At 32.2% G+C, this 13,358-nt stretch overlaps 1 protein-coding gene and 1 pseudogene across 1 annotated transcript; both read right to left on the minus strand.

Annotated features, from left to right (window-relative positions):
* Window positions 1-961: 961 nt before the first annotated feature.
* Window positions 962-5,177, minus strand: LOC123204781 (serine/threonine-protein phosphatase PP2A catalytic subunit-like). The gene is made up of 6 exons (XM_044621580.1): window positions 4,688-5,177; window positions 3,473-3,587; window positions 2,912-3,020; window positions 2,754-2,831; window positions 1,824-2,015; window positions 962-1,729 (listed from the first exon to the last, which is right to left on the minus strand). Exons 1-6 carry the CDS (start codon window positions 4,938-4,940, stop codon window positions 1,556-1,558), a joined length of 921 nt encoding a protein of 306 aa, XP_044477515.1. The 5' UTR covers window positions 4,941-5,177; the 3' UTR covers window positions 962-1,555.
* Window positions 5,178-5,916: 739 nt separating this feature from the next.
* LOC123203955 lies at window positions 5,917-11,344 on the minus strand (annotated as a pseudogene).
* Between the last annotated feature and the right edge of the window lie 2,014 nt (window positions 11,345-13,358).

A 13,358-nucleotide genomic window follows, 5' to 3' on the forward strand; every position in this document is an offset into this window, starting at 1 on the left:
TGATTTAGCTTCTTCTTGCTGAATGCTACAGTAAGAAACAACATTATGCTCAATTAGTTCCCTTGGAACACAAGCAGTCAATCTTTTGCAGCAAAATTATATGCACTAAAAGAAAACAAACCCATGAAGACTTATTTAATCAATTTTTCTTCTCCTTTTTCTTTTCTTTCTTGCAGAATAATAGACAAATTTGAAAAAAAACTAGAATTACATCTGCAGATCCTAAAATACAATCAATTCTAATCAATGGAGCATTTTTTATGGAAGCAAGTTTCTCTTAATGTCCATAATGATTTCTAATTTTCAATTTTTTATTAATTTTACCTTTGACTTCCAGTTTTTCATTTTCTCCTAAATTTTTGCTTCGGGCTTTTGGTTTTTGTCTTCATACTTACTAAGAACATTGGCCATAGCAGCTGCTAAATTGAAACTTTTGCTGCTGGAATTGATAAGTTGTTGCCTAAGTTTACTGAGGGATTTGTAGATGAAAATCATGATGTACTAATGATGCAGAGCTCTGGTTCTGATCCACTGCAGAAGATGCCTGCAGATATTAAATAATGTGTAGTAAGAATAAAGAAAGTCCTTGTCCTCATTAGGCATTGAACATTTGATTGCTCTTTGATGATAATTTGTTTTGAATGGTTTATGAATCACATTTGATGATTATAATTAAAAATGTTTTAATTGAAACTAATAATGCTAATGGATTATTTGAATGTTGTTTTTATTTTAATTAATAAAGACATGGATGTATTTTAGATGTGATATTGATTGGAGTATGATGGAACTTGATTATATGATGAGAATGCCATGCATGCATAGAGTAGATTTAATAGCAGCTCTCAGGTGAGATATTACAATATCAGAGATTTTTTAGGCATTTTTTTACACCATCCATCATTTCATTAATCATGACAGATAACCTCACTGATAATTATCGAAACCTGTACTCAAAACCAGTCAAAATTTATGTTTTTAGTTATTTTTATAGGTTATAATACACAGAACCCAAAAGAGGGAAAATGTTTTTGACACCATCCCACGTATTACAAGTCAAGATATATTACCTTCCAATAAATCTCCGATCGCAATTCCTCAAATTATTAGAGATCAGTAGACACCCCTCAGTGGAATAGTTAAACCCCAAGTAATCCAAGGGGGCCCAAACCCCTACCCTTTTATCAAAATTTCCAAAATGCCATCATTTCCAATCCCACAATAATTTACTTTCTTCAATTCGAACCAATTTATGATGGATCACAACTCCACCACAAGCTGAGGCAAAAGCCGCAAAACCAATTAACGAAGAATTGGTACGGAAGACCAGCTCTCATATATAAAGGCAATTTTGGAAATCAGTGGATGTTTCACCTGTGGAGTTAAATTCACAAAGCAAAACTCCAGCTAGCAGAGTAACTCCGTCCAAAAGAATGATGACAACAATGGTTTCTTGTCTCTCCCTCAACTAAACGACAACTCAAATTTGCAAACAAATCTACAAAAACATAACAGGAAATATGAATAATTTCCAGTGAAGTGTAACTTATAGCCATCACAAAAAATAGTCTGGGGTCCTGCGTGTGGTATCTGGTTCAATCTGGCGAGGAGCAGGGTCAAATTGAAGAAAGTTCAGCTCCATATTCTCCCCAATTTCAAGAATTGCAGCCATATTTCCGCAACGGTAGCAGTAATTTGGTGCACTGAACACTGTCACCACATTCTCCTCCTTCAATGAATTTGTGTAGCAAACAAAAATTGAGAAAACTCACTGTGGTGGACTAATTCAAAGAAAATTCTAATTTCATTTGTGGTTCTCATACCTGGCACCAGTTGTATCCTTCCATAACAAGCTGGTGAGCTCTAGATATAAGAGTGAGCCCATTAGTGTGGTTGAACTGTGCAGCAATGTCCTGTCCAAAGGTGTATCCAGCACCACGGGGAGATATTCCCCATCCACACCGGTCATCTGGATCAGACCACAAAAGATCACACATTGGGCCCTCGTGAGGAACCTGCTCCCAACATAAACATTGAAAGAAAAGTAAGAAATTTAACAATGCTGGAAGATGCATTTTGATGAGACAGAAGAATTAATCATTTCTAGCATTCACCGTCAGATGAAAAATATCATGCCAGTACATCTAAGCTGGTTCTGCAACTTCATTTTATTAAACAGTACCATGGGTCAAGTTCAACATCTCTTTGTGTATTTAGTTCCTTCTTTAATGTTTGGCAATGACAGTTTGTGGTATATGCCTTACAGTTATACAACATGACCTACAACTTAAACATCTAAGTTCGATACTCCCATATATTGCAAAAGTTAGATGCTCAGAATACGTTAACATAATACATGAAAAAACTTCCATGATAATTAATAAAACAATCTGCACTTGAATCAACTTTTTACTATGTCATCTCCCAGATAACAAAAGTATTAGAAACATTGAAACATATCTGGTTTAATACCTAAAACTTTTAGTAGCATTTCCCAATAACAAACTGAATTATAACCTGTAATATTTCCTAACATTAAACTACATAATCTAGTCATTTAAGCCATTCTGTAAGAGAAACTCTATTTAATGCTTTTGTAAGGTAATGCATATCATGACAAGAATCAAAAGACAGGAAATAATTTGGTTTCCTGCCAAAATTTAGAAAATGCATAACTTTAATATAAAAAACATGTAGGATAAATATGACTGGACAATTTTGCAAAAAGATTACAAGAGCAAGTGTATGTTTACCTCCTGTATACGGTCCAGAGCACGGATATTATCTAATGTATCCAAAGATGGTGAAAGTCCACCATGCAAGCAGAAAACCTACAGGGTTAATTGAAAATTCTTGTCAGCCAAAATAAAAGAATATGAATACTGTAAGACTGCACCATAAGAATTCAAACCTGACTCTCAATTAGAGCTGTAAGTGGCAAATAATCGAAAAGGTCAGTGAAATGCTTCCAGACATTAGCATTTCCATATTTTCTCAAGCATTCATCATAAAATCCATATCTGCAAAGAGAAACTAAATATCTGAGTGCATGACAACGAATTAACTCAGGGTAGGAATAATAAGTGCTCACATGATTAAAAGAGAGAGACCTTGTCAACTCAAACGGCTTGTTTGGTAAAGAGTAAATAAGGGAATGGCTTTTCTCAATTGTATGAAACATAAAGAAAACTAATTTGTAAAACCCAATATGTCATGGAACATATGAGGCTTAAATTTATTCTGTCTGATTGATCAAGATAACTATGCTCTTTCTGAACTTAAACTCCTTACAAAGAAGCCAAAAGCCACATGCCGATAACTGGTTCTTGCACTTTACAAACACCCTTTCATAAACTAAATGAAATACATTCAGGAGCAGTTGCTGCAACCAAAAGTATGTCATCGAATTTTGCCCATATTTCAGAAACTTAGACAGCAATTGATGGAAAAAGTTTGAAAGAAATATTCTTACACTTGAGTTATCTGACGACTCTCGTGATTTCCTCTCAAAATTGTTATTCTATCTCTATAACGAACTTTCAGAGCAACTAAAAGGCTGACAGTCTCTACTGAGTAGTATCCACGATCTGCACAATAAGACAACACTACAAATCAAAGACAAAAACTGACAAGGATTCTTACAACAGTTTAAGAGCAATATATTGCAAAGAGGACATAACACCAATCAAATTGGGAAAGAAGTTGGTTCCAAATTTTAAGTTTAAGATTACAGTTATCTTGCCTCATATATTGAAGTAGCAATCACACTTTGGAGCCCTATCAGAATAACTTTTCCGCATGGAAAAATATAACACAATGCCAGTGAACCCATGCGCCCATATTGTTGAAAAATTATGTTGAAATTACTAAACCAAACAATGAAACAGTCATTTTGTTTAGATTCAATATCATCTCCAAGAACAACTACTTTTCTCCGACTTGAAAATAAATTTCATCCATAATATGTCCTTCAGAATCAACTTCCTCCACATATGGAGCCAACTTATTGAAGCATGCAAAAGATTTTCTTCTTTTGTGTTTACAGCGCACGCATGCTTTGATCTCCAACATAACATTGTACATAAAATTGTAAAATGTCATTGGTTGCAGCCAGAATGAGTCTGTAGAATCATCTCCCAAATGCAAATTTAAAACGTGATCTGGCCTAAAATTAATTACAAAAGGCTATGCAGTGAAACTGGAAGTTATCAAAGGCAAACATGCAAATCCAACAAAAATATTGGCCGATGTGGAATAAAATACAATATGTAAAATAATAAATATGTAAACATGGATTCTTGTTCCATACCAGACATGGATACTCAGAGATAAAGAGTTTGTGCATAAGAGAATAGGCTACAATGGTTCACTCTCTATATTTATAAGTCCCATTTCAAACGTGTTTTTATCAATATCATTAACCATTCCAATCAACTATATAATTAATTCAAATCGTGCCACTACATTCCAATTAATTATATATAGTCATTAAAAAGCATTTCATCTAGTAACCATGACCACACCGCACATCCTCGACACCATGTTACCCACATAATACTTCTTTCATTTAAAAAAGATAAATTAACTTGAGCACATCCTATAATCTTACTGACATCGATAAATCTTCCTAAACAAAACTAACGAAAAACACTAACACGTTCGAATATGTAAATTTCCAGTAACTGACCCACATAATCGCCCATGAAGAGATAATTGGTTTCGGGAGCGTTGCCACCGATGCGAAAAAGTTCAACAAGATCGTGGAACTGTCCGTGAATATCGCCGCATACGGTGACTGGACACTTAACGGGCTGCACGTTCCATTCCTCCACCAGAATTGCTCTCGCTTGCTCGCATAAGGTCTTCACCTCTGCTTCTGATAAAGGCTTGCAGTGCATAAGGTGCTCAATCTGACGGTCCAGATCGGCCTGCGATGGCATCGTTTGTTGAGACTTGGTTGCACGAAGTTTTAAAAATGTTCTGATGATCGGACAGTGGAGCGTGAGTAGGAAGAACCGACGGTGAGACTCAGGTCATGGAGGGTTTAGGGTTAGGGTTTGAAAAGACAGAAAGCCCAGTTATGTTTTTGTGATTTTGCATGTTGCAGTTAGTGAGTACAATTTTGTTATCCGAGTGGATCATTTCAATGGCGGTCGCTCGACCTTTGTATATTTCTATTTTTCTTTATTTTTTATTGGTATGAATTTGTCAAAATTTTTAAAGTTATTTAAATAAATAATATGTTATTATGTAATTAAATATTATTTTTTAATTTTAAATTATTTAATTATATAATAATATTTATTAATATATTTAATTATATAATTTTATTGCTTTTTTATATAATTTTATTGTTTCTTAACATCTTCATCTTAGGTTACTCTTGGATAATGAGATAATTAAACGGCCAAATGACTATCTCGCACCTAATGAATTTTATGGTAGGGTTTATAACAAAGTGACAATGTTTCTCACTCAAAGATTTTTAGTCGTGGGGAGATGTTTGTGATTCCAAGAGGACTGATTCACTTCCAACTCCAACTAAACGGTGGGGAAGGAAAGGCTCTTGCGTTTACATCTTTCAACAGTGATTGCTTCCACAACACCTTCAGTTCCTACTAAAATCTTCCAGGTAGGAGATGATGTAACCGCTGGCGACTGGCATCAAATCCAAGTTTGGTTCTGAACCATGCATTTTCATGTTAATTTTTTTTTCACCTCCCTTCAATTGATATTTTATAATAGTAATTACTGCAACTACTGTAATCTGTGAACATATCTGTATGATATAATATCTTTAAACAAATTTTATATTGACCAAATACAAAAAAAAAAATATTGAATTTATTTATACTTTGTCTATGTCCCACATCGATTGAGAGTAAAAAGATTTAACTAATTAAATAGTCTATGAGCAATTATCAAGACACATTTTAGATTACAAAACTCACAAACAAAATCATGATAAACTGTATATTCAAAGTGAAAAATATTTTCACACTAAATCGAATAATTAGATTAGGGACGTTTTGACATATTTTGATAATGAGTCAAACTATTATATTATAAAGGGAATATTACAAATAGTATCAAAACAATTTCGCATGTCTTCTTGCTGCTTAATCCAACAATGCCAACGATGGTCTCATCTAAAACTTTGTTGCTCCATCGAAACCTCCACCAACCTGCTAATGCAGCCACTCGTGTTCTGATCCAAGACTATATTCCCGCTGCTTGTGAGCCAAATGTCATGCAGCAAGCATCAAAAGGTGGTGCACCAAGCTACAACAAGCAAGGAAAACTAGTTAATCATATAACTTAGAAGTTTCCAGAATACTATGATCCTACACTTGAACACATGCGGTTTTAGGCCCTAAAGTATTTTACCCACATTTCATGATCTACTTCACATAAATCATTTGATTGTAAATAAATTACTTACCAAAAGAAAAAAATCATTTGATTGTAAATGACTATATGCGCAATAAATTAAGTATGCATAGCTTGGTTATTATCTGTGATGTTCCAGGGGATTAATTTGGTTCTTGAAACAGTATCTAAACATCAGAACAGTTTCACACCATCTGAGTCAAAAGGTTCTACAAATGGTAAAATATTATGCAATCAGTAAATGGTAATAGGCTTACATCTTTTGAATGAAATCCCACAAGGCTAGGATTCAAGTTCACCCCCGAACTGACGGCTTCTAACTTCATTGATAGGAACTACAAGAGTGAAAAAAACAATTAAAGTATTGTTTATCCCCTTAAAGAAGAAATATGTCGTAAAGTGGCTATGGACATATAAAATAGGGTATCAATACCTTAACCTGCCGCCGAAGACACTGGATGTAATTAATTATATCATCAAGGACAGTCGCTTTTCCAATAACCTGATTGTGAGTTCCGATCTATTACGAGATAATTACCAAGTAAAATGAGATTGCAAATAGGTACTCATTAAAAACGACAACAAAAAACTTACAATGAATTCATAAAAATTTCCTCCTAAGACTAATTTATGTAAAATTGCAGGACTAGCCAAAGAAACTAATATGAGAGCAGTTATAAAATTGAAGAAACCTTGTTACATCAAGGGACCAAATCCTGGAGAATCTTCATCCTCTCACTAATTTTTTCTCTCCTACCCTGCAAAATCGTCATGTGTTCCGAATTAACAAATCATACCATTATACCAAAAAAAGTTCCAAACTAGAATAGCCAGAAAAGAAAAAAGTACATATTATCAGTTTCATATCTGTATAAATGCTTTATTAACCACATGGAAGTGTCAGATACTATTACATGAGCTGCGCAATGATTTAATTTGGACAATCAAAAGAGGATTGAAGTGAATTACTCTCTCAGCTAGACTATGGCTATTGGTAGCTTGGCCCCTTCTTGCTCTGACACGAACGTAATCTTCTGACTTGTTAACAGCTGCAGAACTTCCTTCAGCCTCAGCTTTTGAATCACCTTTTTCATTTTTAGATCCTGATATTTTCATTCGGTTACCATTGGATTCAATTTGTAGTATACAAAAGAAAAAAACAGCATAAATAAAATATGGGATCACCTTAACCCAGAATCAGAATCAAGTGAGATTATTTTTAACCAAGTTTATTCAAAATCCCCCACAATAAGATAACAGCTCAATTCTGAATTTGAAGGAGAACCAAAGAACAAAACTTTGAGACATCTCTTGGTATGGAAGGTCACAGATAGCAAATTATTACTTTTAGTCACAGTAAAACACAGCAAAACAACAATAAATATAAAACTTAATGCTTAAAAACTCGTCTTTCTTCTCTTTGCTTTCAATTCCAAATTCCAAAACTAGAAAAGAGATGGATTTGTAAAAATCTTCTGATATTTTAGTCCACAAAGGAAAAAATTCAAAGCTTAAAACTTGGCTTTCATTTTCCTTTCATTTGGTTGCAAGAATAAAATAACCCAAATCTTAAGACTTTGAACATTTGGGACCTTATAGGAAAAAAAAAAGTATTCCACTAAATTGAGCACTTCTCATACGTTCTATGCCAAATCAACAGAACGTAGTTATCACAAAAAATTCTTCCTATCTTTTTATCATGCAGTTTGGCTAAAACTTCATAATGATTTAAACTTTCAGAAGATACATAAACTCTCAACTCAATCGAGCTACAACAGTAAAATATAAGTTGAAACATGAGGTTTTAAACACAAAAGTATTTTACCCACATTTCATGATCTACTTCACGTGAATTGTTTCATTGTAAATAAATTACTTACAAAAAAAAATCATTTGATTGTAAATGACTATATGCGCAATAAATTAAGCATGCATAGCTTGGTTATTATCTGTGATGTTCCAGGGAATTAATTGGTTCTTGAAACAGATCCGAACATCATAACAGTTTCTTAAAAGGTTCTACAAATAGTAAAATATTATGCAATCAGTCAATGGGAATAGGCTTACATCTTTTGAATGAAATCCCTCAAGGCTAGGATTTAAGTTCATCCCTAAATTGACGGCAACTAACTTCATTGATAGGAACTACATGAGTGAAAAAAACAATTAAAGTATTGTTTATCCCCTTAAAGAAGAAATATGTCTTAAAGTGTCTATGGACATATAAAATGGGGTATCAATACCTCAACCTGCCGCCGAAGACACTGGATGTAATTAATTATTTCGTCAAGGACAAATGCTTTTCCAATAACCTGATTGTGAGTTTCAATTTATTACAAGATAATTACCAAGTAAAATGAGATTGCAGATATGTACTAATTAAAAACAACAACAAAATACTTACAATGAATTCATAAAAATTTCTTCGTAAGACTAACTTATGTAAAATTGCAGGACTAGCCAAAGAAACTAATATAAGAGCAGTTTTAAAATTGAAGAAACCTTGTTACATCCAGGGACCAAATCCTGGAGAATCTTCATCCTCTCACTAATCTTTTCTCTCCTAGCCTGCAAAAACGTTATTTGTTCCAAGTTAACGAATCACACTGTTATACCAAAAAAAGTTCCAAACTAGAATAGCCAAAAAAGAAAAAAACACGTGTTATCAGTTTCATATCTGTGCAAATGGTTAATTAACCACATGGAAGTGTCAGATACTATCACATGAGCTGCACAATGATTTAATTTGGACAATCAAAAGTGGATTGAAGTGAATTACTCTCTCAGCTAGACTATGGCTATCAGTAGCTTGGCTCCTTCTTGCTCTGACATGAATGTAATCTTTTGACTTGTTACCAGCTGCAGAACTTCCTTCAGCCTCAGCTTTTGAATCACCTCTTTCATTTTTAGATCCTGATATTTTCATCCGATTACTGTTGGATTCAATCTGTAGTCTACAAAAGAAAAAAACAGTATAAATAAAATATGGGATCACCTTAATCAAGAATCAGAATCAAATGAGATTATTTTAAACCAAGTTTATTCAAACTCCCCCGCAATAAGATAACAGCTCAATTCTGAATTTGAAGAAGAACCAAAGAACAAAACTTTGAGATACCTCTTGGCATGGAAGGTCACAGATAGTGAATTATTACTTTTAGTTACAGTAAAACACAACAAAAACAATAATAAATATGAAACTTAAAGCTTAAAAACTTGTCTTTCCTCTCTTTGCTTTCAATTCCGAATTCCAACACTAGAAAAAAAATGGATTTGTAAAAATCTTCTGATATTTTAGTCCACAAAGAAAAATATTCTAATTTGTAGTAATAAACGAATTTAAAAGCAAATATATATAAAGCTTAAAACTTGACTTTCATTTTCTTTTCATTTGGCTCTCTGAAGTACCCTGAGCAGCATCAGAGTTGCCAAATAAACCAACTTCAGGAGAGCATGCTGATTTGGGGCCAATTGTAACATTTGAATGATTTTTCACAGAGGTATTAGGTAAATTGTAAGGTGGAAATCTAAAGGTGGGAGTAGATTCTTGCACATCTACGGTATGTGAGAGTGATTGTGCTGAAGTTAAGGTTTGTTTAAATTTTGAATCATGAAGAAATGGAAATTCTGTTTCATTAAACTTGACACTTTGAACAACATAGACTCTCCCTGTGACAGACATACATTTTTAGCCTTCATGGTAAAGACTATATCCTAAACTAAACCCTAAATTATGAGCTTGAGCCGGAGATGAGAGAGAGTAAACGAAAGAGGAGAGAATTCTGAAAGTGTAAGGAAAACACATTTTTATTAAAATGAACAGATCAACTACAGTACAAATTCTTTTCGGGTTTTTATAGTTAAGTGGCAAAATGTCACTGTGCCCCTTGGCCATTTACAAAAGAGTAGTGAAACACAAAAATATTACAAGACAGTAGCAAGGCACAGGTACATTACAGAAATAGCACTTCACCCTTATATAGTAACATCCTCCCTTAAACTCAACCTTCTCTACTTTCCAACGGTAATCCAACAATTTGGGACCTTATAGGAAAAAAAAGTATGCCACTAAATTGAGCACTTCTCATACATTCTATGCCAAATCAACATAACGTAGTTATCACAAAAAATTCTTCCTATCTTTTTACCAAGTGGTTTGGCTAAAACTTCAGAATGATTCAAATTTTTGGAAGATACATTAACTCTCGACTAAATCGAACTAAAAGGTGCACATCTAGAACATTTTCTTCTTGCAAATTTTTTTAACAACACTATCAATTGATCTAAAATTTATTAGAAAAAGCCTTCGCATATCGATTGACCAAAAGCTTACCATTCAAATTTCCCATCCTCTTCAATCCAAACCAAAACAAACAATATCCCTAAAAATTCACCTTTTTTTTCCTTTCACTCTCCCATTACAAAAAAATAAATGAATAAATAAAACATAGAGGCCCCGAAAAAAGTAAAAAAATGAATGCAAAAACTAAATTAGACCCACCGAGTCATTGGTATCAGTAGTAGTAGAAACAATCTTTGACGACTCATCTTCAGAGCTCAAATCTCTTCGCTTCCTTCCACACCCACCACCACTGCGCTCAGTTACTGTTGATTCCTCCATCGAACCATCTCTGTGACCCGAACTCTCCCCAAACCCATGGCCCAAATTCCCCATTCGGCTAGCCACTTCAGCACCGTTGATTGGATAAAGCCAAATCTCAGCCAAACTGTAGGAACATGGGTTGGCGGCAGAGAAAGAAAACTCATTTACAAGTGGAGGATCCATTTTTCAAAAGGGGGAGTTCATGTAAAGCAGTATAGGATTTGGATCCGGAATTGGGAGTGGAAGTGAACAGAATGATAAAAGTTAGTACAATGAGTGAGGCTTTTGGTGAGGGTGAGGTCTAGAGGGGCTATCGAGAGACAATGGAGGTGTTAGAGAAACATTCCCTAGTAAACTAAAGAGAAAATACTTATACTTTCCTTGGAATTTAGGATTTATATAATATTATTATTATTATTATTTCATTATTATTATTACATCAGAGGATGTAATAAAGTTCCAATTCAGCTTGCGGCGAGTGGTTTTATAATATTATCATATCCTGGGCACGTATGGTGGTTAGTGTATGGGAAATTATATTAAATGCGTATTTTTTGTTTTCATTAAGTAAAAATATCTATTTTTTTTATTTCTAAGTAAAAATATTTTAAATTTTTTTAAAATACTAAAATTACTCTTTACCATATCTATATAAACTTTTTTACTGTCACTCTTATTACACATTTTTCATATTACTCAAATACTCACTTTTACTCTCATTTTTACTCAATATCAATTACTACGAGTTTTTTTGGAAAAAGTTTATATTTTTAAATTCGAATTGAAAAAAATCAATTCGTGAAAAAAATGTATTTATACGAATTTTAACTCAAAACTTAATTTTATTTATTAAATCTAGTTTGTATGTTATGTAAAAGGGGATATCGAATATTAGATAATAATTTAAAGGTTAAATGAAATGTTAAAAAATATTGGAGGTATTTTGATATTACACAATATATAAAGGATTTAAATAACATATTAAAAATATATAGTTATATTTTGATACAAAACAATATACAAGAATGTTAAATGAAGTGTTAAATAATTATGAGGAGTCAAAAAAATGTTATTAAAATATGAGGGGTATTTTGATATTAAACATTGTAAGAACATTATAAATGAAATGTTATGAATAGATAGATGTATTTTGATATAAGACAATATATAAGGGTGTTAAATAAAATATTAAGTAATTATAGGGGGTAGAATGAAATATTAAAAAAATATGGGGGTATTTGATATTACATAATATATAAAGGATTTAAATAACATGTTAAGAATAGATAGATGTATTTTAATACAAGACAGCATATAAAGATGTTAAATGAAAGATTAAATAATTATAGGGGGTTAAATGAAATGTTAGAAAAAATATACAGGTATTTTGATATTATATAATATATGAAAGATTTAAATAATATATTAAAAATAGATGGATGAATTTTGATACAAGACAATATATGAGATAATTAAATGAAAAGTTAAATAACTATGGGGGTTAAAAAAACATTACAAAAATATAGGGATATATTGATATTATATAATATATGAAGAATTTAAATAACATATTAAGAATATATAGACATATTATGATACAAGATAACATATAAAAATTTTGTTAATTTTAACTATTTATACGCAGATATTTAAAATTTTTAAAATTAAAAAAAAAAACTAAAAAAAGTAACATATGGCCTCTTTTGGAAGAAGAGAGGTACGCAAACCATGGAGCAGAAACCCACAAATTTGAATTAGATGGACATTTCAAATTTTGCTCTGCAAATGAATTACTATGACATCTCAGGTATGCTTGAGGGATATTTTAGGTATTTAAGAAAATTTATTTAATTAATTAGTGGATAGATTTTATAGTTTAAAAAAGAAAAAAAAAGAGATTAGATAAACCTTAAAGGCAATTAATTCACGTTCTGTGTAATAAGGGGATAATGTTAGTGTTTTCTTCATTTAAGCATAAAGAAAATATAGAAAGGCAGAAATAATTGAGGTTTTTTTCTTTTATTCACTAACTCATAAAGAGAAAAGAGATCAGAAAGTAGAGATCAAAGTTTGAAGAATTCCTGGGAAACTAAGTCTATATCAAATTGTCTTACTGGAGAAAAGGTAAGTAGAATTTATTTTCTTATGATAATAATTAAATGAAATTTTTAAGATTTGATTATATTAGTAGGGATTAATTAATAGAGAGATATTAAATAAATATGATTCTCTTCAATAGGGGTATTTAATAGAAAAGTGTTTTGTTTAGTCATTAAATTACAATACAAGTTGTATGGAAGATAAAAAAATTTTGTTAGAATATGTTGCAGTGTGATTATACGATTTAAGTATTTTTTTTTAGTGA

Source organism: Mangifera indica, chromosome 20, assembly GCF_011075055.1.
Source record: "Mangifera indica cultivar Alphonso chromosome 20, CATAS_Mindica_2.1, whole genome shotgun sequence".
Taxonomy (NCBI): domain Eukaryota; kingdom Viridiplantae; phylum Streptophyta; class Magnoliopsida; order Sapindales; family Anacardiaceae; genus Mangifera; species Mangifera indica.

What these genes read in the sequence shown, in the direction of transcription:
- LOC123204781 (XM_044621580.1), bottom strand. Translation starts at nt 4,940, where the DNA reads ATGCCATCGCAGGCCGATCTGGACCGTCAGATTGAGCACCTTATGCAC. An exon ending in CTCTGGACCGTATACAGGAG is followed by an intron (nt 2,016 to 2,753) that starts GTAAACATACAC and finishes TGTTGGGAGCAG; the next exon opens with GTTCCTCACGAGGGCCCAAT. An exon ending in AAGGATACAACTGGTGCCAG is followed by an intron (nt 1,730 to 1,823) that starts GTATGAGAACCA and finishes AATTCATTGAAG; the next exon opens with GAGGAGAATGTGGTGACAGT.